Source organism: Neofelis nebulosa, chromosome 16 (assembly GCF_028018385.1).
Source record: "Neofelis nebulosa isolate mNeoNeb1 chromosome 16, mNeoNeb1.pri, whole genome shotgun sequence".
NCBI lineage: Eukaryota > Metazoa > Chordata > Mammalia > Carnivora > Felidae > Neofelis > Neofelis nebulosa.
The window spans coordinates 37364386-37391473 of record NC_080797.1 but is presented as its reverse complement, the minus strand read 5'-3'; the positions used below and the strand labels follow the sequence as shown (position 1 = coordinate 37391473).

The 27088-nt window shown below is 53.3% G+C and overlaps 2 protein-coding genes across 5 annotated transcripts; one reads left to right on the top strand and one right to left on the bottom strand.

The window, feature by feature from the left end:
- Positions 1-266: 266 nt before the first annotated feature.
- CACNB1 (calcium voltage-gated channel auxiliary subunit beta 1) lies at positions 267-19204 on the bottom strand. Of its 4 annotated transcripts, none has more exons than XM_058703392.1 (14): positions 18917-19204; positions 16376-16462; positions 12534-12653; positions 11546-11668; positions 10946-11082; positions 10652-10728; positions 10073-10227; positions 8864-8944; positions 8384-8442; positions 8109-8218; positions 7811-7962; positions 4624-4719; positions 4019-4204; positions 267-2132 (listed from the first exon to the last, which is right to left on the bottom strand). In XM_058703392.1, exons 1-14 carry the CDS (start codon positions 18998-19000, stop codon positions 1668-1670), a joined length of 1932 nt encoding a protein of 643 aa, XP_058559375.1. In that variant the 5' UTR covers positions 19001-19204; the 3' UTR covers positions 267-1667. The 4 variants fall into 4 exon arrangements, with proteins under 4 accessions (XP_058559375.1, XP_058559376.1, XP_058559378.1 ...); XM_058703393.1 differs by lacking the exon at positions 10073-10227 and adding an exon at positions 9225-9244; XM_058703395.1 differs by lacking the exons at positions 16376-16462; positions 18917-19204 and adding an exon at positions 15000-15120.
- Positions 19205-21743: 2539 nt separating this feature from the next.
- Positions 21744-26297, top strand: RPL19 (ribosomal protein L19). Its single transcript, XM_058703608.1, has 6 exons — positions 21744-21881; positions 22813-22919; positions 24202-24324; positions 24948-25068; positions 25613-25723; positions 26093-26297. Exons 1-6 carry the CDS (start codon positions 21877-21879, stop codon positions 26214-26216), a joined length of 591 nt encoding a protein of 196 aa, XP_058559591.1. The 5' UTR covers positions 21744-21876; the 3' UTR covers positions 26217-26297.
- The last annotated feature ends 791 nt before the right edge of the window (positions 26298-27088 follow it).

The window sequence follows — 27088 nt, the reverse complement described above, 5'->3', positions numbered from 1 at the left end:
TTTTTCCTGGCTCTACTTACAGGGAAACAGGTTAAAACTTGGGGCTGGCTTGAATGGGAAGGTGAAACTGGCCACACTGCTCCCATCAAGCTTGATCATAATGCATCAGAGCCACAAAACAAAGTACCATCTCTCTTGCTGAGTAAACAACTTGGGGTACAGCTCCCTGCGCCCACCTCTACCTCTCCCCCTGCATGTGGGCAACTCCCACATGCCCGGCTGGCCGCCGTGTGGCAGGAACAAAAAAAGCAGGCTCGGGAGGCAGCTGCAAAGGACAGGACGGCGGTTTTATATGTGGCAAAATACTTCTAGGGGAGTACAGACAAACAGACAGACAGATGGGGGCACAGGACACCAGACAGGGAGGGAGGAAGGTCGGGCAGTGGTGTCTTCTAACCAGTAAGTGGAAGCTGCACCCCACCCCAGGTGGGGGGGTGGGACAACATTGGCACAGGAGGTGGCGAGACAGGCATGAGGTGCCCATCCCTGAGGCGGGCAGCCGGGCAGGGCCCAGTCCTCGTTGGCACAATCGGCTCTCTCTGGCCCAGCTGGGTGCTGGAGAGGGGCAGGGCTGCTGGGCTGTAGGGTTGCTAGGCAGAGGGACACTCCAGGGCAGAGGGGGTACCAAGACCTCTCCTAGAGGGAGTGGACATGGGTAAAGGACAGGGTCACAAGAGGCAAATCCAGAGCAGCAGCAGCAGCAGCCAAGCCCCCCAGGGGAGATCCGAGGTCCCGAGGCAACCGCTGGGGTGGTGATCGCCTCTTGGGCACCCACCCCCAAGGGCCTCTCCCCTGGGGCCTCCGGGTGAGAGTGAAGGAGCAGTTTTTTGGTTTCAAAATGAGGCGGACTAGAGTGTTCCATGGGTGCCACACCCAGGTGAAACAGGGTGGGGGGCTCAGACGCAGAGGGGCCCCCCTCTTCAGACGGCAGTAGGCAAAGGATGTTGTAGGCAAAGCTCATTCCTGGGGTAGGCGAAGGCTGAGGCATGGAAGTGGTGGGGTGGGTAGCAGTGTCTTGGGCTGCCCACTCCTCAGGGGTCTAGGTCCTGGGCAGGCGGAGGGCACTACATCTGATGCCTGTCCCCTTCGACCCAGACCCCTCCCCAAGACAAGCTCCCCATGGGGCTTCCGTTCCATAGCTTCCACCCACCAGACAACGCTGCCAGGAAGCTGGGGAAGGGGTGGGCACGGTGAAGGACTCTGGACCTGGGGTTTGGGGAAGAGAGCCCTCGTGGGAAAGAGTCTGTGGTCTCCCTCTCCAGGAAAAGCCCCCCACCCTTCCCAAATACTCCAGATTGGGGAAAGAAAGGACTACCCCATGTAGGACCCTTATTTAGAGCCCCAAGTAGAAAGAGTTAAGGAAGTGCACCTTTTCTCTGGGAGTGAGGGGAGAGAGCCCCCTGATGTGGGGAAAAGGGGACACTGCAGAAAGGTGGGCATCCCCCTATCCATCCACAGCAGGTAAGTGAAAAACCTACAGTTGGGGCTTAAAGTTATCCCAGGAGGTGGGATGCTACCACCAAAGAAACCCCAAAAATCGAGCAAAGGCATCTGAAAGGTGGGAGACAGCGCCCCCTGGAGGAAAGATACATCCCTGTGGTGAGTCCCTCTGTCCCGCCCCTCCCCCGGGCTCAGAGCCCTTCCCCCCACTGTGTGGCCCCTGCTTCTCAGCGGATGTAGACACCTCGCCCCCAGCCTTCCAGCTCATTCTTGTTGCGCCCCAAAACTGGACCCCCACCCTCTGCGCAGTAGCGGGCCTTATTCCGGCCGCGGTTCCGGTTGTCGGTCAGCTCCTCTTCACAGTCTTCTTCCTCATCCTCCCAGGATCCCTGCCGGGCTGGTGGGGTGCTGCCCCCTGCAGGGTCTCCAAGCCCTGGGCCCTCTGAGGGGTCAGTTTCCATGTCCACACATGAGTCTCCCAGCTCCGTGTAGGCAGAGTTTCGGTTGCCAGAGGTGTCGGCATCAAACGTGTCTTGGCGAGACAGTGCCCGAAGGGTGCCCGCCCGGCCTGGTGGGTGGCTGCTGGGATAAAGGCCTGGGGGCTGGCCCAGCTCCCCCGGGTACTCGTGCACGCTGGCGTGCTCCCCGGTGGCCCGTTCCAGCGACTGGTCCCCGGAAGCAAGGTAGGGTCCCTGGTTAGCAGACGGACAGCACACACCATGCAGATCAGGCAGGGGTGAAAGAGACACAACAAAGCAAGGCAGGTTAGTAACGGCACCAAGATACGCAGCCTGGCTACAGGAGGTGGGTACTGGCTCTAGGGGATGGGCAGTCAGGCAAACGGCTCTACAGCCCAGCCAGAGGACAGACCTCAGGGCATTTGCTCCTCTATTGGGACAGGAGGCACCCAACATTCATAAGACGTGAGGAGGCATGAACTTTTCCGGTAACCATGGTAGAGAGCCCACGAACAATTTGTCATTGCTTCCTCAATGCACGTCATTAATGCTGTCTTGGGCTAAATCATCATTAACAGCTCATTAGTATCGCCACTTGTTAGTGGTTGATTGGGTTAGTCACTGCCCCAGTTTTCCAAATACACTAAGGGAAATTCAGCTCAGAGCTCACTAACCCCAGCTCCTTCAGCCCAAACCAGACCCCAACCGCAGGCTTCCAGAACCCCTACGCTTTCCCCTAGCCAGTCCCTAGTCAGAGAACAAAGTTTCCAAGGTTGATGAGATTCCCGTGTACCCCCAGCAAAGATCGAAGCAGCAGGCTGGAGAAAGCCAATGGGTCTCTATCCCCCAATACAGACAATGAGGTGGCCCAACATCCTCAGCACCAAATGCCACGTGAAGGTGATCTGATGGTCACTGTCACCATGGAGGTGGTTGGGTGAGGTGCAAGAAGGCCTGGGTTCTGGTCCCATGCCCTGCCACTTCAAGCTGTATGACCCTGAGCAAATGACTCTCCTCTCTACGGCTCAGTTTCCCTGTGGTGGTGTGATAGGGATTAGACCAGCAGTTTCTAAGCTGTTCCCTGGAGACCGAGGGTGGAGTGGGAAGGGCACAAAAGTGCTTCAGGGGTCCCTGAGGAGGTGAAATGGAAGCTAAGCCACCAGCTCCCTCCGAGTAGAGCAAGGACACTTTATATACTGAGGCTCCTTGTAAGTTGCAATGAACAAATGGGCTGTTACTGAAAACAAATTTGAAAAGCAATGGTCTTAGAATGATTTCTTGGCTTTCTCCTGGCTCTAATCTAGAACCAAATAGTGGTGCGAGCTCAGAGATGGGAAGCAGCTCCCATGGGAGGAGGCTGAGCCAGGGCAGGGCACCCACAGGAGGGCCTTCCCTGGAATGTGTTTCACCGGGAGAAGGATGGGAGGTATGGCATCAACTCGAAGATACTTCATTCTGGGGCCCCTCTGAGGAAACTCCTGGGATTAGGGCTCTGGGAGAGGGGAAAGTCTCTTTGGGTTTAATGGCCCTGCTCCGTGGGATTCCCTGGGTCTGAGGGCCCTAGCTCTATTGGGTCTAAAAGGCTGTGACCTCTGTGGGGTCTAAAATGGGCTGGGCAGTTGGTAGAGCATGTGACTCTTCATCTTGGGGGTCGTGAGTTCTAGCCCTACACTGGGTGCAGAGATTACTTTAAAAACTAAATAAAAATAAAAATAAAATGAGTGTGGAGTCCAGTGAATGAAAATACCAGTCTTCCTTATGTTTTCTTCCTAGTCAATTGTCTCATAAGGCCCCAGTCAGGCCTCATATCCAAAATCCCCTAGGGCAGCAGATACAGTCCTATGGGACCAGGCCCAGGGAGGCACCACGAGCCAGCCCCAAACCCATCAAAAACCACAGACACCAGAAGCTGCCACTCACCACATTTTTTACAAAATAAAGCTCTTCCCTTCCTTCCCCATGTTCCCTGAGCTCCAGTCCCGAGCCTTGGGCAGGAGGGGAGATGGATGGGACGCCTACATGGCGTGCTCCTGCTGCTGGGGCACCGACCTGGCCCTCTGCGAGGCGTCCAGCCCGCCCCAGAAGCTGAGATTTCTCCTGAGTGAGGTGAGCACCTGTACCTGGAGGTTGGAGACAGGGGCGGGGCTGGCAGCCAGAGCTGCAGTAGCCATGGTGCGGTTCAGCAGCGGATTGGGCGGAGTGCTGCTGGGCGGGTGTGTGGCCTTCCAATAGGCTTCCAAGTATTCGGCCAAGTGCTCGCAGGCATCCTCCAATTGGTTCTCGTCCAGGATGATGTCAAACATTTCCTGTGGAGGCGGGGTTAGGGGGCAGGGCTGGGATGAGCTGGGCGTGACCAGGGGGGTGAGGGGTGTGGCCTGGGTGCAGTGGGTGGAGTCAAAGGGTTGAAGGACAAAGTTAAAAAGAAACCTCTGGATGTCCAGGAAGAGGAGGACTCTCAGATACATACATTGTCAGAACTACCAAAGGTCTTGGCACCCAGAATAGCCCGACTCTCTCATTCTAGGTAGAAGGCAACCAAAGCTGGAAGAGGGGCCCGTCTCCCCACAGAGAAGTGGTGCTTCCGGGGTCCAGCACCCTTTTCCCCTCAAGACCAGGGCACTCTAACAGACCCCACCCTGGTGCTATTGGTCACTCTGACTCTGGCCAGAGGAAACAAGACAACCCCAATGTCCCCCTTTCCCTTTCCCTGGGTCTGAGCACTCACCGGGGGACACTGCGCCAGCTTCTCTGAGGCCGCTATTTGGACATTGAGGTGTTTGGACTGAGACTTCCCTCGGGACTTGATGAGCCTCTGAAGTACCTGGTTTGGGAGGAGAGAAGAGGAGCTAGAGGGACCCCACAACACATCCTATCAGAGAGGCAGGTCCTGGTTGGCCCCAGTGTGTCAGAGCCGGGGGGGTGTTAGAGGACTCTCAGCCCTGGCCACGTCTTCAGAAATGACCTCCCCTGCCCCGTGTCTGTCCTACCACAATGCTCAGGCTCTCCTGGGAAGTGGCTATTTGAAAGGGGGTGATTCTCCTTCCTGAACCCTCTAACCTTCTTCATAGCTTCATTCTCCAGGCAGATATCTCCACGTTAACAGCAGCAGCCAGCCTTTATGGGACACTTGCTCTACACAGGCACCATGTTGTGCTTTCGTGGTCAATTCATTTTGTCTGGACAATAAGGGAGCCACGATTGCTACTCTCATCTCAATAACGATAATGTTTACCAGTGATAATGGTAAATAATAGCTAAACATAAAGCCACAGCCTTAACTAAAGGATCAAAGTTAACATCACCAATTACACAACAGAGACACATCGCTCTGGTGCTATTCCCACCAAAAATGCAAAATCTGAACCTCATCACAATGAAATGTCAAGCAAACCCATACTGAGGAACAGTCTACTAAATCAGTGATCTGTACTCTTTAAAGATGTCGGTGTCATGAAAATCCAGGAAAGGCTGAGGAAATGTTCCAGTTTAAGAATGCTAAAAAGGGGCGCCTGGGTGGCTCAGTCGGTTAAGCGTCCAACTTCAACTCAGGTCACAATCTCGCGGTCCATGAGTTCGAGCCCGGGGTCGGGCTCTGGGCTGATGGCTCAGAGCCTGGAGCCTGCTTCCGATTCTGTGTCTCCCCCTCTCTCTGCCCCTCCCCCGTTCATGCTCTGTCTCTCTCTCTGTCTCAAAAATAAATAAACGTTAAAAAAAAAAAAAAAAAGAATGCTAAAGAGATAAAGCAACTAAATGCAACACATGATCCTGGGTTGAGGGGGAAATTGCCAAAAAAGGCATTATTGAGACAACTGATGAAAAATGACAGACTGTTTTAAAATATTTCTTGGGGCGCCTGGGTGGCTCAGTCAGTTAAGTGTTCGACTTTGGCTCAGGTCATGATCTCACAGTTCTCGAGTTCGAGCCCGGTATCAGGCTCTCTGCTGTCAGGGGCTCTCTGTTGTCAGCATAGAGCCTGCTTCAGATCCTCTGTCCCCCTCTCTCTCTGCCCCTACCCCCATTCATGCATGCGCACTCTCTGTCTTAAAAATAAACATTTGGGCGCCTGGGTGGCTCAGTCGGTTGAGTGTCCGACTTCGGCTCAGGTCATGATCTCATCGTTCGTGGGTTCGAGCCCCGCCTCGGGCTCTGTGCTGACAGCTGGGAGGCTGGAGCCTGCTTCGGATTCTGTGTCTCCCTCTCTCTCTGCCCCTACCCCACCCGTGCTCGCTCTCTCTCTGTCTCTCTCCCTCTGTCTCTCAAAAATAAAATTTAAAAATTAGCATTTAAAAATAAATAAACATTTTAAAATATAATATTTCCTGAATTTGGCAACTGTACTATGGTTATATAAATTAACATCCTCGCTGCTAAGACATACATGATGAGGTATTTAGGAATAAAGACATGATATCTGCAATTTACTTTCAAATGGTCCAGAAAAAATATATATACATATAACATAATACATATATACAGAAAGATAAAGTAAGTGTGGCAAAGTGTCCAAAATTAGTGAATCTGAAGAAAATTGAATAATATACTTTAAATGGCTGAATTGAATGGTGTGGGAACTATCTCAATAAAGCTGTTAAAAAATGAGTGAATCTGAGTGAAGGGCAGTCAAAAGAATGGCAGTTCTTGTACTATTCTGGCAGCTTTTCTATAGACTTGGAATTATCTCAAAACAAAAATCTTAAAAAAAGAAAAATAAAAAAGTAATAGCTGTAGAACTTGGTAGGTACCAGGCACTTTGCCTAGTTAATTCACTTATGCAATCCTCACCACCACCATTTGAGGATCCCTACTTTGCAGGCGAGGAAACGGGCACAGAGGAGTTAGGGGGTTTGCCAAAGGAGCACAGAGCTGGGGAGCAGCAACGCTGGTAAACTGTGGGCATTCTGGCTCCAGAGTCCCCACCCTCAACCTCAGTGCCCAGTGGGAGAAATTGAAGCATCTGTTACTTTCTAGCTCACAAAGTGTTTCTGTATCCATTATTTCATTTGATCCTTTCAACCACCCCAGGAAGTACTTAAATCCTATCATTCCCTTTTAGCTCATCAGAAACTGAGGACTCAGAAAGGTTAGGGTTAAGGAACTGGGTAGCATCACGAAATAAGAGTTACCGCCCTTGGTTGTCATCATGAATCAGACAGAACTCTGGGCTCTTTACATTATCACCTGAAATCCTCTCAACGATAACAAGGGAGGGTTTTTAATTCCCATTTTATAGGTGAAGAAACTGAGGCTCAGAGGCTAAATAAATCCCCCAGAGATCCCAAGCTCAATAAACAACAACAACAACCAAACAACAAAATTTAATTAATGAATTAATTAATAAAGACTTGAACCCAGTGTTATCTTCTAACTTCAAATACTGCACCTGAACTCGCCCTCCACGTTTCTCAAACCCCCACTAACATCTAGGAGGAAAAACTCACAGAGCTGCAGTAGGAAAAATAAGTAAATTAGCCTTCCTACCGATTCATCTCTATCAAGGTCCAAGTGAGGACAGTGCAGCAAAAAGGGACAAAATCAAATGACAGTAAAGACCTCCCAACTGCCAAGCAGTTGGGTGGCACTGCAACAAAAAGCACAGAATTCTTTCAGTTTCCTCGACCAAGGATGGGAGGTCAACCAGAGTGGAGACAGGGGACTGGCCTGCATGACCCTATTAATGATATTTATACTAGCTAATACATGAGGAAGCACATTATACCAGACACTTTGCTAAGTGCTAAGCATTCACATTAGGTTCAATCTTCACAATGTCCATTTGATGGAGTTTTACCGAGCAGGCAAATAAGACTCGGGGAGATTGTCACAGAATTAATAAGCAGTTGCTGAGATTTAAACATAGGCCACCCGACTCCAGAGCACTGCTGTCCCCACTAGGGTTAGGCTCCCACACCCACCTTTGGAGAAGTAATCTTGATGTAAACAATGATGGGGGCCAGTGAGGTCTTGGAGAGCTGGGCTGGGTGGTTGATGGTGTCAGCATCCAGAGCAACCAACTGAAGGGTCCGGGCCAGCTCAAAGATTCGCTCGATCTCGCTCTGAACCTCAGCTGGGAGACATGGAGTCATGGGGAAGGGGGCATGTAGGGGAGCCTCCCCAAGAGACGGTGGGCAATAGAACACTTCTGGAGATGCCCCCCCACCTCCCTCCCTTCCCAGGTCTGGGCCCGGAAGGGGGGTCGCAGGGTGGGCTCACCCAGGCTGGAGCGTGTGTTGGAGCGCTCAATGATGATGTGTTTGCTAGGGTTGTTGAGGACTGAGCGCTTAGCCAGGGAAATGTCCGCCGTCACACGAGTGATGGAGATCCTGAGGGATGGGACAGGGGGATGGAGGGGTCAGGATGGGCTAGAATCCGCTGCCCACTCCCAAGGCTCCAAGTCCTAGACCTCAGTCCAAGAGTCCCAGAATCATCATTCAAGCCACCCTGCCCATCCCCAGCAGCACAGGACTAGAGTGAGAGTGGGGTCTTACCTGCCATCAAATCGATGCTTCAAGAAGTCAAATAAAGCTTTCTGCATCATATCTGTAACCTGAGGTTGGGGGTTGGGGGGTAAGAAGTCAGGTGTGGGTGGGCTGCTGAGTATTTACACCCTCACATTCTATTTTCTTCTCAAATTCCTGAGATAAATGGGCCTCTAAGGGGGGGTGGGGGAATTCTTTCTGGCTGTGAGGAGCTTCCAATGGGATCTCTGATTCCAAAGGTTCTTCTAGGTGGTATCTCTGGGGGGGAACTTTCTCGGGGGGGGGGGGTCTTGGGAGGGGGGAACCAGATACTTCTGAATGGGTCTCCCTGTGGGTCAGGCCCCTCTGGGCCTGTAGGTCTGTAGCCCTCTGGGGAGATACCCTGGGAATCTGGGCCTTTCCAGGAGATCTGTCTGGGGTATGAAACTCTGTAGCATCTCTCTGGAGATCTGGGCCCTTCTGGGTCCACTCCCCTCTAGGGGCTCCTACCTCATAGCCCTTGAGCGACGGTCCCACCAGGATGATGGGCCTCATGGAAGGTACCACGTCATAGGGGGGCACATGCTCTGTCTGAGGGGGAAGCAGGGAAGGGAAAGCCCAGAGTGGGGATGACATTCGCCCCTCTTCCCCAGCCTCCAGGCTCCCCCATGCATTCTTTCCTCCCCCGGGTCCCAGAGCCCAGATGTGAGGATTGAGGTGGGATGGGGAGGAATGGCCAAGGAGAATCAGGGAGGGTGAGAGAAGGGTGGGGCGGGGGAGAGGTGGGGAGGGCACAAGAATGGGTGTTAGAAGGTCCCACTAGTTCATCCCAGGAGGTGGGGAGGGGGACACAGAAAGCTGTGATACTCACCGACTTCTGCTTCTGTTTGGCTGGGTCCAGAGATTGCCAAGAGTGGGGAGGTGGGGGAGAGAGGGAAGGGCACCCAGGCAGGGGCAGAGGGCAAGGAAGGAACCAGGACAAGAGAGGGAGGGAGAGCGGGCAGACGAGGAGAGATAACAGGGCATGCGTGTTAGTGACAGACAGAGCCAGAGAGAGGGGACGGGACCCCATGCCAAGGGGGAGCCAGAGATGGCCCTAAATCAGGGCTGGGAGGGCTAACAGTCAATCCAGCGGATTTGGGAATATTCAGACATACCCTTCCCCTTTCTGGGTCTTGGGAAAGAGCTGGGAAGGGTGACAGCCCCAAATTTGGTGCCCATCTCCTACCCCTAATGCAGTCCAGGAACCTTCCCATTTTAAAGGTTCCTTTAACTGTCCTGCTATGCAGCCAGGAGACCCTCATGTGCCCACCCTAGACCCACAGAGTCCACAGAGGACAAAGAAGGGTCACCATCCCAGTGTCTCCTTTGCATGCAGGAGCGAGGACATGGAGTATCCCAGTGCTAGCGAGGGATGAGGCCAGGTTTCATTAACACCGGACCCTGATTCCAGTGGCGGTGGGGTCAGGGGGTACCACCTGCCAAGAGCAGGGGTGTTTCAGCTGCAAGAACCGTCCCTTCCTGGGGGGTGGGCCAGAGTGGGGTTGTGTGTGGAGCCCGCTGTGCCCATTCCCCACCCGCTCCCTGCTCCTTGGCAGGAGGCCCTGCTCCCCACAGAATCAGGCTGGTACCGCATCTGAATCCATCCTGGTCCCCTCCTCCTGCCCCAGAGCTGGGCCCTGACCCCTCGCCCCCTTGCCAGGGCCCAGCAAGAATTACCTTCTTGAAGAAGGGGATGCGTTTGCCATGGGGTGGCGGGGTGGTGACACTGCTAACACTAGTCTTGGCAGAGCCGCTCTGCTCCCCGAGCTCTGCCTCCTCGTCCTCTAGCTCTAGGGGGTCTAGTTCAAAGGCTAAGTTAGTCATTTCATTACCTGGACCGCAGTCAGGAGAGAGGAGGGAGGCGAGGTGGGGAGGAGTGGGATGGACATGGAGACACAGTACAGAAGGCAGGGATGGGATGGGGAAAAAAGAGAGAAGAAGAGGTGAATGGAACAGAGCTAGGAGAAATGAATGGGGGTGGGGTGGGGGAGGGAGGCAGAGAGACGGAGCTACCAAAGAAATGGGAAGGAGAGACATGAGAGAATGGGCGCGGATGGGCCCAGCTGGGGGGGGGGTACCCTACTCTTCACGGAGGGGGTACCGCTGGGTGTATTTGGAGGACTCGGGACTGGGGTGCCCCCTACTGCAGGGAGAAGAGAGGACAGGCGATGGGAGACCACCCCACCGAGGAGCTCCTCCCAACGGCCTCCCCCCCCCCCCCCCCGCCCCGTTCCCTAAGGTGGCAACGGCTCTTACCACTGGCAGGGGGTGTGGGGCGGCGGGTGCCAGTCACCACGTCTCCCAGGCTGGAGCTGGAGTTGTCACCTGATTTGCTGTGTGGGCAGAGAGGCAAATGGAGCTGTGAGCGGAGGGGTGGGCGTCAGGGTGGGGGAGCCTTGTTCTCTCCCGTGCTGCCTGCACCCCACTCCCCTGGAGACCCTCCAGCCCCACTGGTGATGCCGGAGGCAGCTCTGTGCGCTCAGGGCAGTGGATCGACCCTCGAGGCCTAGTCCCAGCTGGATGGCCTCTCTGCGGTCCCCAGCTAGACACCTGGAGCTGAGGCGGTTCTGGCGCAGCTTCTGTTCCTGCAGAAGGCGCAGGCTGTCCAGTTTGACGGGGCTGGGGATGAAGCCAACCTCACAGCCCTCCTTCACCAGTCGCCCAATCCACCAGTCGTTATTGTATTTCTGCAAACAACAGCGGGTGGGGTGGGAGAGACCAAGAGGGAGATTGGAGTGGCGAGCCAGCAGCTACTGGACCCGCCAACCCTGCCCAGGAGGCGGCACCTTCAAAGAGCCGGCCCCTGGCTCTCCTGTGCCATGGACCACCCTACCCCCAGCACATCCCTGTCCCACCATGTGCCCGCCCTACCCTCGAACGGCAGGAAGAAGAGTAAATGCTGACCCCTACGTGTGCCTGCATGCCGCCTCTCCACCTCCAGACCTCGTCACAAACCCTCTCAACAACTGTGTGACCTGGGCATCGCCGCCCCATTTTACCAGGGAAAATTAGAGGCTCAGAGACGTGAAGAGATTTGTCTAAGTTCACACAGCGGATTCCGCCAAGCTCTGCTTGGCTCGGAGCTCCGGCTGCCCATCTCCTGGTACCCACCCCCCTGCCCTCCTTCCAGATACCAAGTGCTCTCTCCACCTCTTTGATGTGCAGGAAGTCCTTGGGCTCGAAGGTGATGGCCACTCCCTGCACCGGCACCTCATCCCCCGGAGACGGGTTGTAGCCGACATTTGTCCTCACAGCAAATGCCACCGGCTTGGTCTAGAGGAGGTGCATGGGAAGGATAACAACCAGAGGGTTAAACCACAATGTAATGTGCTGGGGGGAGGTGGGGGCATGATGCGGAGGTTTGTTTGGTTGATAGCTAAAATGTATACTGAGTGGTTTCAGTAGTGTTCCTGTGTGTATGTTAAAGTTCACAATAAAAAAATAAAAATTGACTTCAGCCTTCTCAGGATGGAGGGGGCCACGGGGGACAGTAGGTATTAGCCCAGAATGACACCCAGAAAAATCTTAGTAATAATAATCATAATGACAGTAGCTATCATTTACTGCTCCAGGCATCGTGTTACATGCTTTACAAGCATTACCTCACTTATGCATCACAAAAACCTTAGGAAATTAACTACTAGGGGCTTCCGGCAAGCTCGGTCAGTGGAGTGTGCGACTCTTGTTCTCGGGGTTGTGAGTTCAAGCCCCACATTGGGTGTAGGGATTATTTAAAAGAAAAATACTAAAATCTTTTAAAAAACAAAAAAGAAGCTAACTACTATTATTATCTGTATTTTAGTGAATGAGACTAAAGTTCAGAAAGGTTAAGTGGCTTGCCTAAGATCACACAGCTAAGAAGAGTTAGCCCAGGAAGTATGACTCCAGAAAGAAGTAGAAAGTCTCAAGTTCTTATTACGTGTAGAAACACTATCAGGCTCTTATTATACTATATAAAAAGGCAAGTTTTATAGCCCACATTTTACAGCTGTAAGACAGAGGCACGTCGAGGCCCTGGGGTACACCAGCTAAGAAGTGGCTGGGACAAGACTTGACCCTGGGTCTATCCAGGCCATCTCTAAGGCCTGGGGGTGAGAGAAATAATGCCAGGACAGCCCCCTGATTCTGTATTTCTCACCTTGGCTTTCTCGAGCTGGGCTAATGCCTGGCGTTCTGCCTCCTTCCTTAAGGCTTCCCGGTCCTCCTCCAGAGACACGTCAGAGTCCGATGGACGGCTGGTGTAGGACTCCGCTGAGCCCTGAAAACAGACACAGGGCCAGCTCAGGGTCAACACTGCCTCCCAGTTCCTGGGCCTCGGAAGGCACAGAGGTACCAGCCACCTATCATGGATGCCTCAAGCCCCAGCCAGCCCAGCATGATGCCACAGGGGCTAGGAAAAGGTGGCATTAGATGAGAGAAGCCAGGGACTGAAATTTGCAGGCCCCTGGGGAAAGTGTGGCCCTAGGAAGGGTGATAGCAGCAAGCAGGGGGTTAAGGCAGATCCAAGGACAGCTGCTTGGGGCCCAGGGAGGGGTGGGAACCTGATAGGGGCACAGCGCAGGGGAGGAGTGCCAGGGGACGAGTCTCCGCTCCCAGTTCCTCCTTCCCTCCCCTGCCCCCAGCACCAGCTGAGATAGACTCAGCAGAGGCCCACTGAGTCCTTCCAGGGACAGTAGCCACCAGCTTAGACCTGAGGTCTCTGCACTGTGGGCAGAGGGCAGCCTGCTCTTGCTCTGCATGGCGGGGCCGCCAAAACTTTTGCTATCTTCTGCTCAACGGTGAGGGAAGATAGAATCCTACTTCTCCGGCCAGAATCAGAGGAGCCCCAACCCTCAGGCTCTCACGAGATACAAAAGAGAACCCAAGATTCCTGGGGTACAGTGCAGGCAAAAGAGGCAAGTTAAGAACAGGACAGGGGGCAGGCCCTCTCTCCAATACTAGGGCTGTTGGCTGCTCGGGATAAGGCAGGCCCAGAAGTCTGGCTAGGCCAGGAAGCTGGCCTTGACCGCACTGACCATCCCAGAGCACAAGAAACTCTGTCAGGGATGCGGGCACATGTGTGAGACATGTAACCTGTCCAGACCCAAAGTGTCAATGAACATGATTATTCACAGGCGTGCTTGGATGTGCAACTTCAAATGTGTTTAGAAGGGTGCATTCTATGGTATGTGCTGGATATACATGACTGAATGCATAGAGGGGCACATGAGCGCAAACAGGGGAGCGCCCTAGGTGTCAGTGTCCCTGACGATGTGTGGCACGTGAGGGCAGGATCCAGGAGGTGTGAATTTGTGTGACTGGGAAGTGGTGGTGTTGCTACAGGGGCAGGAGGTGATGTGGGGAAAGAGCAGGACTGCAGACACGTGACGGTTCTTTCCTGAGGCCATGAAAGGGTCACTTGGCCAGGAATGCCCATTAGCTTGGTAAGGAGGGGACCTAGGAAAGAGAAAAAACGAAGTCCCACCTCCCCCAGAGGGACCTGGTCATTAGCTAGTGAGGTTGCCCATTCCTTGAGCAGCCAGAGCACAACAATGGGAGACTCAGTGAAGGCACCAAGATCGGGGTGGGGGGTGGAGACGCTAATGGAAGGTAGAAAAGAGACAAGAAGGATCAACAATAGCCAAAGTATGGAAAGAGCCCAAATGTCCATCGATGGATGAGTGGATAAAGAAGGTGTGGTATATATACAATGGAGTATTACTCGGCAATCAAAAAGAATGAAACCTTGCCATTTGCAACGACGTGGATGGAAGTGGAGGGTATTATGCCAAGCGAAATTAGTCAGAGAGCGGCAAAAATCATGGGACTTCACTCATATGAGGACTTCACGATATAAAACAGATGAACGTAAGGGAAGGGAAGCAAAAAGAATATAAAAACAAGGAGGGGGACAAAACATGAGACTCCTAAATATGGAGAACAGGGGCGCCTGGGTGGCTCAGTCGGTTAAGCGGCCGACTTCGGCTCAGGTCATGATCTCGCGGTCCGTGAGTTCGAGCCCCGCGTCGGGCTCTGTGCTGACAGCTCGGAGCCTGGAGCCTGTTTCGGATTCTGTGTCTCCCTCTCTCTGACCCTCCCCCGTTCATGCTCTGTCTCTCTCTGTCTCAAAAATAAATAAACGTTAAAAAAAAAAATTTTTTTTTTTAAATGGAGAACAAACAGAGGGTTACTGGAGGGGTTGTGGGACGCGGGATGGGCTAAATGGGTAAGGGACATTAAGGAATCTATTCCCGAAATTATTGTTGCACTATATGCTACCTAATTTGGGTGTAAAATTTACAAAAGAAAAGAGACAAAAAGGAAGGAGAGCGAAAACCAGCTAATCCTCCAGTCTCCACCCCTCCTGAGGGGAGTACTCAGGGTCAGGGAGACAGATGCCCAGAGAGCCAGAGAAACAGACCCAGAGACAGAGTGACTGAGAGACATTTACTGATCCTAACACACATACGCACACACGCACACACACAGACATGCGCGCACAGAGACAAGGAGCAGGAGCAGGAATGGTGAGGAGACAAGGAGACAGGCTGGAGTGAGCACCACCCCCCCACCAGCTTTCCCTTTGGGGCTGCTCCCACCCATCCCTACCCCATCCCTAGCTCACCACTACGAGGGTCCGGCTGGGCGCCTCCATCCCGGCGCCCTCAGTGCCTGGCCCTGCTGGCCTAGGGGGTGGCCCAAACTGCCCGTTCCCCCGGGGGGCTCAGGTTACAAGCAAGTTGCTACATGTGCAAACTGCTAGGGTATATTTAGCTCAGAGATGTGGCAAGGCCTGCTCCCCCACTCCCTGCCACCTACTGGGGGTCAGAGAGAGGGAGCTGAGAGGAGGAAGGATTAGAGGCTGGGGTCTGATCCCCTGTGGTGGCAAACAGTGAAGGAACCAAGGCCCTTCTCTGTCAAGAGGCGTCACACCGAGCACGGTGTCATTCCTCTTAGCCCTGGCCCTGGTCCAGCCCCGCAACAGGAGGAACACGGAAAAGACTGAAGAAAGGACTTCTTATCCGTCTGTGTACTTGGAAGATGCTGGGATGAAGGGCTCCCTGTCTGACCCTCTCAAGTCAGGCCTGAGCTCACAGGTGCCAACCGTCGTGGAGAGAGAAGAATCAAAAAGAAGAGCTCACTCCAATCTGTGGTAGATCTGCGTGGCGCCTCTCTCTCTCTCTCCAGCCCAAGGGGGGCTGACCTCCCTACTGTCCTCTGCCCTCATATGCCCTGCCCGTTTCCTCTTTGGCACACTCCCTTTCCTTGTCTGATCCCAAGCCTCTCTCGCCTTTTTTGGGTACCAGGCTTTGTTGAGATGCTCTGTAGTCATAGCAACCACATGCCTCTCTGGCTGCCTCTCCCTGAGCCTGAGATGGCCTGGGGTTGAGAGTGAGAACACAGAGGAGAATGGCATCTTCCTGACTGAGAACAGAAGACCCCAGAAAGCTATCCACTTATCTCCCTTCGCTCAGGGGTGCTGCTCTCTGAAACCAACTCCCTCCTGCCCTCACCACCACCAACACACTTTCTGCATATTAAAGACCAGTCATAGCTGGACATGCCGTGGGCCTTTCCCTGACCCTTACCTACCCGGGGCTCCAGGGACCCAGATGACCTGGCTCTACATTTCTTAGGCTCTGCTTCTACCCCACGCTGTCACAGATTCTGGGGGAGGACGTGGAAGCAGACAGCCGGCAGGGGGAGTGGGTGACAGCCCGAAGCAAGCTAGAAGGAGGCAGGCTGTCCCTGAAAGAGATGACGCAGGCAGGCAGCAGGGGCTGGTGCCTGGAGCTGGGGGAGGGGCGGGGCGGGGGCTGAGGGAGTGGGTGCAGCTGACAGTATATGCAGAGGTCATGGAGGTAAGGGTGATCCGGTGGTTCCAGGCAGGTGACAAATGACATGGGGGTGGGTGCCTGGAGAAAGCCTCAGATCCAGCTCACTAATGCTGGTCTCCACCAACCAGCCACCTCCTTTCTCTCAGCCCAGCCTCCCCATTACCTGGCGGACAAAACTGTTGGATGTCGTATCCGAGGACGTGCTCCCATCCGACCTTTTGAACCGCCCTTTCCTCTTGCTGTATTTGCCCTGGAGAAGCCAGGAAGGGACAAGAGTGGAATCAGAAAGGGCCTTTCCCAACCCTCATCCCATCAAGCCCAGAGCTACAGCCAAGCCTTGGGAATATCAGCCCCTGATCTGAACAACCCTTCCCCCCATCTTCTTCCTGAGATGGTACAGCCCTAAGGGGAGGGAAGGCCCAGACCACAGCCCTGGGGTGGGGGACAGTGTAAGAGAGCCCCAGGAAGCACACACGGAAACCCCCAAACCAAGCCAGAGAGGCTGGGAACGGGGAGGCGCTGAGAAGCTGGAGGCTCATTAGGCAGCAAAGCTAATTAAGATGCTGGGCAGGCTGCAGAGGCCTCCTGGGAAGGGAGAGGCTGCCTGCAGTGTTAGGGGGGCAGAGAGAGCTGGGGAGAGTCCCCCTCCCTTTCCCCCTTAGCTGGAGCAGGGGGGCCGAGTATGCCTGTAGCCCCCAGAGAGAAGAGGAATCGCCAACCCAGGCCCAGCTTAGCTCTTCCTGTGACCGAATCTTGCCTTCATTTTTCCGCAGAGTGGGGAGGGGAGTGGCAGCTCTCGGCCCTGGGAGATCCCAAACTAGATTTCCGGGGAGGGGGCTGGGGGAGGGCATGGAACTGTATTTAGAAAGGAAACATCTAACCCCAACCCACTCCAGTGGGCAGCCCTCAACCCGACCCCGCAGGACTTTCCTCAGCCCCCTCCTCACAATCAGTGGTCACACCCCTCCCCTTGGGGAAAGGGATCAAGCTTCCACTGTTTAACCCCTGGCTGCCACTGCCTACGCCCCGTCCCCATGGTCCCCACCAGGCTGCATCGAGTTCAATGCCCCTTGGCCCTGCCCCAAGACAAGCCTGGGACACAACCCCCACTGTTTCCTGGGGTAGGCTGGCTCAGTCTCACTGGCTGGGCTCCTGGCTTGGGTGGAGTGGACCCTGTCTGACCTCTCTCGATTGGCCACACATTCAGGTATTTCCAGGCCTCCTGTAAAGGGGGCTGCTTCCTTACCCTCTTTAACTCATATACACACGTGGCCCCAGGCCATTCCAAAGTAGGGCGGGATGATTGAGGGTTCAGGCCCTCCAAGCCCTTACCCCCACTGTCAATCCTAGAGTTTCTTTGCCAAAGAAGCTAGATTAGATATGATCACATTAGGGGCTCTGGTTCCTTAGGCCTGAGTACAAGGAGCATGGATAAATGGGAGAGAAGGGTACCTGGGAACCCTTCAAAAATCCTCCCTCCCATCCCCTTCTCTCAAACCAGACAAATACCCAACCTCTAGGATTGAGGATCCCTACAAACTTAAGAGGATCCTTCAGTGAGCCCCAGACTCTGTTTCACACCACCACCACCACCACCCCAGGATGGGAAAAGGGAGTGGCACCCAGAGAGACAAGGGACAGCTGAAAGGAAGGCTCCAGTCAGCTGCCTCCAGGCTCCAAGGGGCCTGGGGTGGAGAAGGGAGGTATTTTTAGGTCTAACCTGCTCCCCCCCACCGCCATGCCCATCAACCACATTATCATGGTGGTTACAGTTGCTCTCCACTGGCAAGAAAAGAGTTAATGGTATCCTAGCCTTGGAGTGTCGCCAGATTAGAGAATGGCCTGGTCCCAGAGAAATCCCTTGGAACGACCACCCCAGACCCTAACCAGCCAGCCCAGATACTGCTGGTCACTCCATGGGCACACACCACACCCAAGAATGCCCCTTCCTGGGGATAACCCAGGTTGCAGGTAAGTGTGAGTAGGGGTGGGGCGGCAGACACCCCCCACCACCCAGGTAACACAGCGTCTTCCCCTCCAGGACAGTGAGTTGGCATCCATCCAACTTTCCAAACTTTGGAGGCGTTTTCTAAGGCTGGGGAGGGGAGGGGGGTGGAGTAGGAAAGATAACGTGGGTGTTGGGGTAGGGAAGCTGGTCCAAAAGAAGGATGTAGCTGAGGTGCCAGGATGGGGGGGTCTAGCCCAGGGCTGGCCCCTTCCCCACCCTCTAAGGCCAGTGTCTGCGGCTCCGAAGGCCTGCTGGCACCGCCCTGACCATCGCCTCGGCCATCACCCGGTGCCTCCCCCGCCCCACCCACCCCCGCCTGGCGCCCCTGAGCGTGCTCTGCGTCGCCCCCTTTGCCTGAGCTCGCTCTCCAGCCTCCCTCAACCCTCGGCTGCCCCGCCAGCACCCCCACTCTCAACCCATGGAGCCGGTACCCAAGCAGCAGAGACCCTGACGCGGGGGAGCCGAGGCGAGGGTGACAGGAGGCCCGATCGCCCCCTCCCCGCTCCGCCAAACCGCAGCCCAACTCCGGGCCAAGCGCCCATCAATCATTAACCCGCAGGGATTGGGGGCGCGCAGGCGCCCCTCGCCCCTCCTCGCCGGGCACATAACTCCTTCTTCCCCGGCGTCCCTCGAGCCGACCCCACAAGGTCCGCGGGAGCGGCCCCCCTGCCCTCGGGCCCGGCCACCACACCTCACCTGCGGGCTGGGGTCGAAGACCTCCATGGGGATCTCCTGGGAGGGTGGGTAAGGGCTCCGGGACATGCTGGTCTTCTGGACCATGGAGAGGAGCCTCCCCTCCGGCCGCCGGCCCGGCCCAGCCGGGCGCCCTCAGCGCATGAAAGAGGCCGTCGGAACCGAGAGCAGCGCAGCGCGGCCGGCACCCGCTCCAGCCACCTGGCCCGGCCTTCGGCTGCCCTGTTCCAGCCTCCCGTCCCTCCTCCCGCTCTCTCCTCTGCCGCCGCCGCCTCCTCCGCCCCTGAAGCCTCAGCATCTCCCCCCGCCCCCTCCGCTCCCACCTGCCCCTCCTTCCCTCCGCCCTCCCTCCCTCCGCCCGCCCCGGCCCCGCCCCTCGCAGCCCCTCAGCAGGCTCCGCACAGACAATGGGAGGGCAGCCGGAGGGAGGCACGCCCCTCCTGGCTCCGGGAGGGGGTGAACGCCGGCCTCCGACCGGCCCGGGGAGAAGGTGGCTCACTCTGGGTACAGGGGTGGAGGGAGGAGTGAAACCCTGCCTTGGGGCGGGAGGGGGGGGGGGGCGCGGTTTACCAGTGGATGCCAAGCGCTGATGGAGGTGAAGCGCGGATTGGCACGGCCCCCCGTTTCCGTCCCAAACCACTCTCACTTAGCAGGTCTGCCCATTCCACTCCAGTGGGGGCCGCCGGAACTTCCCGATCCCTTTGATCCTGGGACCTGGCGTTAACCCCTTTCTCCCCGGTGTGGGCCTAGACTGACTTGAACCAAACCGGAAGGGCCCACTCCCTCCGACAGGACCGTGACGGCCCGCCGGTCAGCCAACCCGAGACTGAGGCTGGGGTGAGAAGGATGTCCAAAGGGAGTCCCCATCACAGACAACAAGAAATCCCAGAGACCCAGCGGTCTTTCTGCCCTAGTCCCTAGAATCCCCCCAGACCTTCCAGAAGGCAAGGTCCCTGCTCCTTGGAAAAGAGAGGAAAGGGTAGGAAGAAATGCGGAGTTGAGAGAGGAAAGTAGCTAAAATCAGATCTAGTGACTTTTGACCTAGAATTGCTCCCCCCTTCATCCTTGATTTGGGGACAAATATCCAAGGCCTGGACCCCACCCACCACTACCTATGGAGAGAAGAGGACTAGGGGATTCTAGCAAGCATTCTGGTGTTAGGGTGCCTGGCTGGCTCAGTCGGTAAAGCATGTGACTCTATCTCAGGGTTGTGAGTTCCAGCCCCACATTGGGCATAGAGGTAAGTTTAAAAAAACAAAACAAAACAAAACAAAACAAAACTCTAGTGTCAATTTGGCTCAGGCTATTTCTGGTTGTGTGGCCCTGGAAAAGTCACTACCCTTCTGTAAAATGGGGTTGCCCATACTGTGGTGTCTTTGTCACTTGGGATTACTGGGAGGATGAGGGAGAATGAAATTAAATGAGGACTCCTTAGATGTTTGGAGATGCTGTAAGACGCTGAACAGAGGTCTGTCATATCATGACAGGAGGAACTGTTACCTCTCTATCCCTTCCTTGCTCCTCAAAGCGGGGAGATGAGAAGGGGAATGGACAAGATTTGCCCAGGTTCAGTGACCTGAATGTAAAGGCCAGCCTGCTGTCTCCTGCTGGAGGAGAAACTGTGGAATACACTGACTCCTTCTCACCCTGGGTTCTACAAGTGGATGGCCGGTTAAGTCATTTCTCTGATCACATTACTTTGAGGGTGAGGAAGGATGAAGTACGCCAGCGTTGTTCTATGAACAGATCCAACCCTAAGCAGGGGTTTAATCTGTCCCTTGGACACAAGCGAACCTGGTATGAGAGAGAAAGCATGAATACTGAATTTGGAAAGACCTGGATTTTCAATCTCTTCTACCTCGCTCGGCTGTAAAATGAGAATGACATCAACTGTGTTGTTTTGAAGAAGTGGCATAAATTTTGCTTTTCTTCCTCTCTTTCCTCAGCTCTTTAGCAACCAGGAAAGTTCAAATGATAGAGATGGGTGATTAGCTAGAGCCAAACAAGTAGTTAGACCCAGGACTCAAATCTAGGTTTCTTGAACCCTAGAATACTCTCTTCGGGTTTTTGCATTGGGTGTTTCAGAGCAGGAGAAAAGAACTATGGATGTCCCTGTCATTCCATTTTTTTTTTTTTAACTTTCACAAGTATTCATTCACTCAGCCAATGCACTATTTCTCAAATGCTTACTATATGCAGAGCCCCATGCCTCCTGTAGTACAGACAGTGTGAGCCAAACAAGACTGGTTCCCATCACCAAGGAACTTGTCTTCATGTCCTCCTTTGCAAATTAACTCATATGGTTTTCACAAGGGATGACAGAAATATTAGGATTACGTACACTTTACAAAGGAGCAAACTGAAAAACTAAGGTAAAGGACTGCAGTGGCGCAAAAACATAAACTAGTGTCTTTGGTGATCTACCCTGTGCTGCACGGGTTCCCAATGTACTGCGACAGTGAATAAAAGGTTTCTCTTAAACTGATCTCTACGCTCGTTATCTTCTCTCACTCCATTCACTAATCCCAAACCCCCCACCTCCGCCCCGCCCCGCCTCGCTAATAAAACATCATTCCTGAGAATCCAGGACGCCTGCAAAGAATAGGCCACTCCAGCAAAACTACAAACCCGCCTGCGCCCATCCAGTCGTAACTTCCGGCTTCCATTACCCACGTGATCAGGTACGCTTGCTGCGCATGCCTAGTAGGAAGTCGGGCTATACCACTTTGCCTCACCGAGAGGGTATATTTTGTATGTTTTTAAGTTTAAAACCGATTCCCGAGATTACGCTTGTATTATCTCGGTATTCACAGAGGATAAGAGTAAATTTAGGGTGGCAGGAGATGAAAGGACCGGAGGAGAATATGGCGAAAGGGGAGCAGGGGATGGGCTCTCCCCTTCACAGATAATGGGAGGAGCCTGGCCAGCGCGAGTTCTTTCCTTTCGGCGCTGCGGCCGCAGCCATGAGGTGAGGGCGCGTGGGCCACTGATTCTAGCTGCTCCGAGGTGCGGGAGGGCGACAGGGCTTCCTTTCACGGCCCCGGGTGGGAGAGATGAGGTGGAGGCTGCCCTGACGCAGCCGGTCCCGGAGCTTGGGCTAGGCCGGAGCACACTAGGCCCCGGCCTCGAGGAGATGGGGGAGAGCGTCCCGAGAACTCTAGGCCGCGGGGAGGGCGGGCCCCGTGCCCCATACGGATCGCGGGTGACTTGCGCAGGCAGAGGAAGGGCTGCGGCGGGGACTAGGCTGTGGTCACCTTACTAGCTGGGTGCCCCGAATCGGAGCCGGTCTCTGCTTCCATGTGACGTAGGACACGTCTCTCGTAGGCCGCGGGCCTCAGACTGCTTGGAGTGAGGCGATCCCTAGCACTTTAACGCCTTCCACCCCATGGACGGTACATAAGAAAACTCTTAAGGCTAGCAGAACATAAGTTTATTACTGTGGTAAGACGAAAACTGGCCCAAGAAGCAAAGGATTAGCAAACCAGATACACCTGCCTCGGACTCTTCACATTAGACGCTTGTTATTAGAGCTCAGTCCAGGAAGGGCAGAAGCCCCCTCTTCATCCAATTTTATCCGGTTTTACCTCTTTTTCCAGAGGAGAAGCCTGAGGCAGAAAAGTTACGGAATAGCTTGGGCTTTGTTTTCATTCCAGGACAGCCCGTTGCCCCACAGGAATGCCCAGCACAGGGTTTAACAAAGGTCTTGCTATAGGAAAGATACTTTATATGGGGTTGGAGAAAGAGATGTTTGCCCTGAATACTGAGAGCCTGCACATCATCCACTTTCCATGTTGTATGTTTCACAGCATTAAATGATTGGAAGGCAGGTCTTGCTGGGGGTGCTCGTTTTTGCCCAGGAATGGATTCCAGGGCCTGATAGTGTTTTCTGTTTGTCACAGTATGCTCAGGCTTCAGAAGAGGCTTGCCTCCAGTGTCCTTCGCTGTGGCAAAAAGAAGGTCTGGTTGGATCCCAATGAGACAAATGAAATCGCCAATGCCAACTCCCGTGAGTTCTTGGGATCTTCTTCACCTTATCCCTTCCTCATTCTTTATGAGATGAAAGATTTCATGATCGTATTGACTCTTAACAAACCTAGGAAAGCTCATAGTCTGGGGTTTTCTAAAATGGAGGGTCCAAGAAATTTGGAGATGCCAGAGGTCCTGTCCCTGCCATTTGCCAGAATGACAGGATAGAAGTCAATGAAACAACCCAGTGTCGTATTTATGATTATTGCTAGAGTTGATATTTTGTTTTACAGCTATGTGAAGGAGTTTTGAGGAGACAGTACAAGGACTGGGAGTAGAGATGGCCAGGGAAATGGTGAAGTGATGGATTGGGCAGACCTGGGGCCTCAGGCTTTAGCAAAGGCCGCGTGGCGTATGATTATTCAAGGCAGTTAAACAGGTGTCAATCCTGCAGATAGCAACATAACCCACATTACTTCCATGTAATCATTGTTGCAGAAAAAAGTGTTCAACGATCTTTGTTAAAGATAGTAAGGCAGGCTTTATTCAGGACCATTGCTGCCAGTGTAGGACCACTGCAGTGGGATTTTACACTGGGGGACAGATTGCTGTCCAATCTGAACATAGCATGGTCAAGTAGGAATTGATGGCAAAGGAGGGTGATGTGACGGTCAGTGTATGGAAGATTATTAAAAGGAAACCTTAGTGTCAAGGGGGATTCTGGCTAAACTGAGCTAACTGGGTTGTTGCTAAAGACCAGGCCAGGATGATCAGGCATTGCCTAGGAAATGTTGGTGGATGAAGAAACTGATATGCTATCGGGGTAGGGGCTTCTGCTTAATTAAGCAGGCTTCTTAAAAAAACTAGAATTTACAAGGAAGTGCATAGGTGGGCCTAGGAGGTGGTTTGGGAGCCTGAAAGTTTGGTCAAGCAAAGAAGGTTGGTCAATATCAGGGAATTCCTTAACCAGTTTGAATTCATGGTATTGTGATATGTGCTCAAAATATCCTAATCTTCAGAACAGTGGGTAATAGTTGAGACAGGATCTGAAGGACTAGGCCATATCTGCACACTATTTTGATCACACGTCCCTAAGTACATAAAATTTGAGTGTGCTGTAAAACATCTCGAGAGATAGGGGGGAAAATCTTAACAGAAGAGAAACGAGCAGAAGTTCTAGTATTTGTACCATTTTGGAGCCCACTGGGCCAGGGATGTGAGCGATGTCTCTGGCTTGTCCTGTTTGGACTCTGGATCGTGACTGGTATTCTTGGGGCTAGGCCCCAGCACACTGACTAGATAGATACATTATGTTTTCCCAGGTCAGCAGATCCGGAAACTGATCAAAGATGGGCTGATCATCCGGAAACCTGTGACTGTCCATTCCCGGGCTCGATGCCGGAAAAACACTTTGGCCCGCCGGAAGGGTAGACATATGGGCATTGGTAAGTGTGTTCTTCCCCTTTCTCCAAGACTCAAATTAGAGCTGCCTGAGTCTAGACTGAGCTATATCCAGGGTCTACCCCGCCCCATTTTGTCTCCTCTTAAGCCCTTTTCTTACTCCTTGATCTTTAGTGAGCTTTCTTTGTGTGCAAATCAGAAAGTTGACGATAGTGTTGGAGTTGAAGGTATTAGTAAAAAGAGGTCCTGTTTATTGAGCCCCTACACTATGCCAAGGATTCTATTGGGTATTTGAAAACGTTGCCCAGCAAATTCTAAAACTACTTTCTAGGGTTAGGATAATTTAGGGAGGTGAAGGTCACACTGCCTTTAACTTACCGTACTGCCTTGGTGCACACCCTGTCATACACACGTTATGCACCAAGTGAATGGGGAATAGTAGCCTTGTTGAGGCTTCCTTAAAATGAATAAATGAAAGAAATGCTTAGTCTCATCTGTAAAATGGAATTAATAGTATTGAAAATGAGTTCGGGCACTTGCCACATGACTGAATGAATTATAAAGTCTATTAGAAATTGGTAGGTGTCCTTGTGACCGGTCAGCTGGCTCTAGTAATGGACTTGAGACCCAGGGGCACTACAGTGGGCTTAACTTCTCTTCCCTACAGGTAAGAGAAAGGGTACTGCCAATGCCCGAATGCCGGAGAAGGTAACCTGGATGAGGAGGATGAGGATTCTGCGCCGGCTGCTTAGAAGATACCGTGAATCTAAGAAGATTGACCGCCACATGTAAGCACACCCTCTTCTTGGCCCACTGAGACTCATTTGGTACTCTGACAGCTTGTTCTCTGCACAGACCCGCAGTCTGCCTCCATTGGCCTTGGGGAGGGAGCCGTGTCTTACGTTTGTTATTGCTTTTAATGTTTATTTTGAGAGACAGGGAGAGAGAATCCTACGGGGCTTCATCCACGAACCTTGAGACCATGACCTGGGCCGAAATTATGGGGTCGAATGCTTAACGGACTGAACCACCCAGGCACTCCTGTCTTAGGCCTTTTTAAGAAAAATTCTTCCATTCTGTCCTTTGTTGTCTGCCTACCCCCTCCTCCCCCCAAACACACACCATCAGAATAGCCCAAAAATTGAACTTACCTGCCAGGCAAGCTCTTGTATCTGGAAACTGCACAAAAAGTCTTGGTTTGGGGGAAACAGTCCGTACAGAACAGAGAGGAAAGGAACCTCGCATACTTAGGGACTTGGTGTAGAGGAGCAGACGCCGGGCCAGCCTCTGATCCCATCACCGACCAGAGCCTCTGCACCTTACACCCTGCAGGTATCACAGCTTGTACCTGAAAGTGAAGGGTAATGTGTTCAAAAACAAGCGGATTCTCATGGAGCACATCCACAAGCTGAAGGCAGACAAGGCTCGCAAGAAGCTTCTGGCGTAAGTTTTTTCAGGAATTGGCCTCTGTCGTGGGGGCAGGTTCTTTGATCTTCATTACAAAGGTTCTTCTGAGACATTTGAAATACACTAATGCATAATTTTGACTTGCTTTGACAGCTTGTCTGTCAGACAGCAGTCTGTCCAGATCATAGCTGTTGTGTTAGAAATCTGTCCTCCTCTGTTCCCTACACCACCTACCATCATTGCAGGGTAGGGACTGGGTTAGTGGAAGCAGGAGCTCTTGGTGGCCCTGATGACTCATTCCTCAAGCTGACTAGGCTCAAAGGGAGAGGTCTGGACCTGTGCTTCTGTATACTGAGCAGCTCATTCATTCTCAAACTGACCCATCTTTTCTCTTCCATCATCCAGTGACCAGGCTGAGGCCCGCAGATCTAAGACCAAGGAAGCACGCAAGCGCCGTGAAGAGAGGCTCCAGGCCAAGAAGGAGGAAATCATCAAGACTCTGTCCAAGGAGGAAGAGACCAAGAAATAAAATCTCCTCTCTGTTGTCTGTACATAGTGGCTTTGGCAGCAACACAGATCAGTTCTTCAATAAAACAAATCTTTATCTGTCTCTGCGTCCGGAGTTTTTGGCCATGTGGTTGGTCTTCACTATTTAGAGGGTCAGAACTAACCACACTGAGCATTGGGATGCCGGCCTTTCCTGGGTGCCTGTTTCCTTTCTTCCTTGACTCCCAGCATCTGGTTGTGCTTGTGTCCCTCCATCCGTGGGAGAAAGGGTTTTTTGTTTTTATCTTGTTTTAGTTGAGTATAGGGCTTAATCTGAAGGGAGGGGAAGAATGGCTTCTACCCAAGCCTCCAAAATCCTGTGCTTGAAAACTGCCCTTCACGGTAGACAGTGGGGGACATGTCGGAAGTGGTGTAAAATGTTGATTGGGAACCAACAGAAGTTGTGACATCAATTGTCACATTGTTCAAACAAAGTCATCAGAAAGTAATATGCATGGACTTGCCAACTGTGCCCTGGGGTCCAGGGTTGAAGTCTATGCTAGAACTCCGCTGCCACCAGCCCAGAATCTATGCCACCTGGACTTTAATTGCCGACCCCATCCCAAGCTCCCCAAAAGACCTTGAGGTCTTTGGAGCGTCCCAAGTTCTAAACTTTTTTCCTACCAAAAGGATTTTTGGGGGCTCCTGGCTGGCTCAGTAGGAAGAGCATGCAACTCTTAAACTAGGGGTCATGAGTTTGAGCCCCACATCGGGTACAAAGATTAATGAAAAAAGAGTAATTTTTTTAAGTTTATTTTTTGAGAGTGACCATATGAGCAGGGGAGGGGCAGAGAGAGAGGGAAACAGAACTCCAAGCAGGCTCCAGGCTCTAAGCTGTCAGCCAGAGCCCAACAC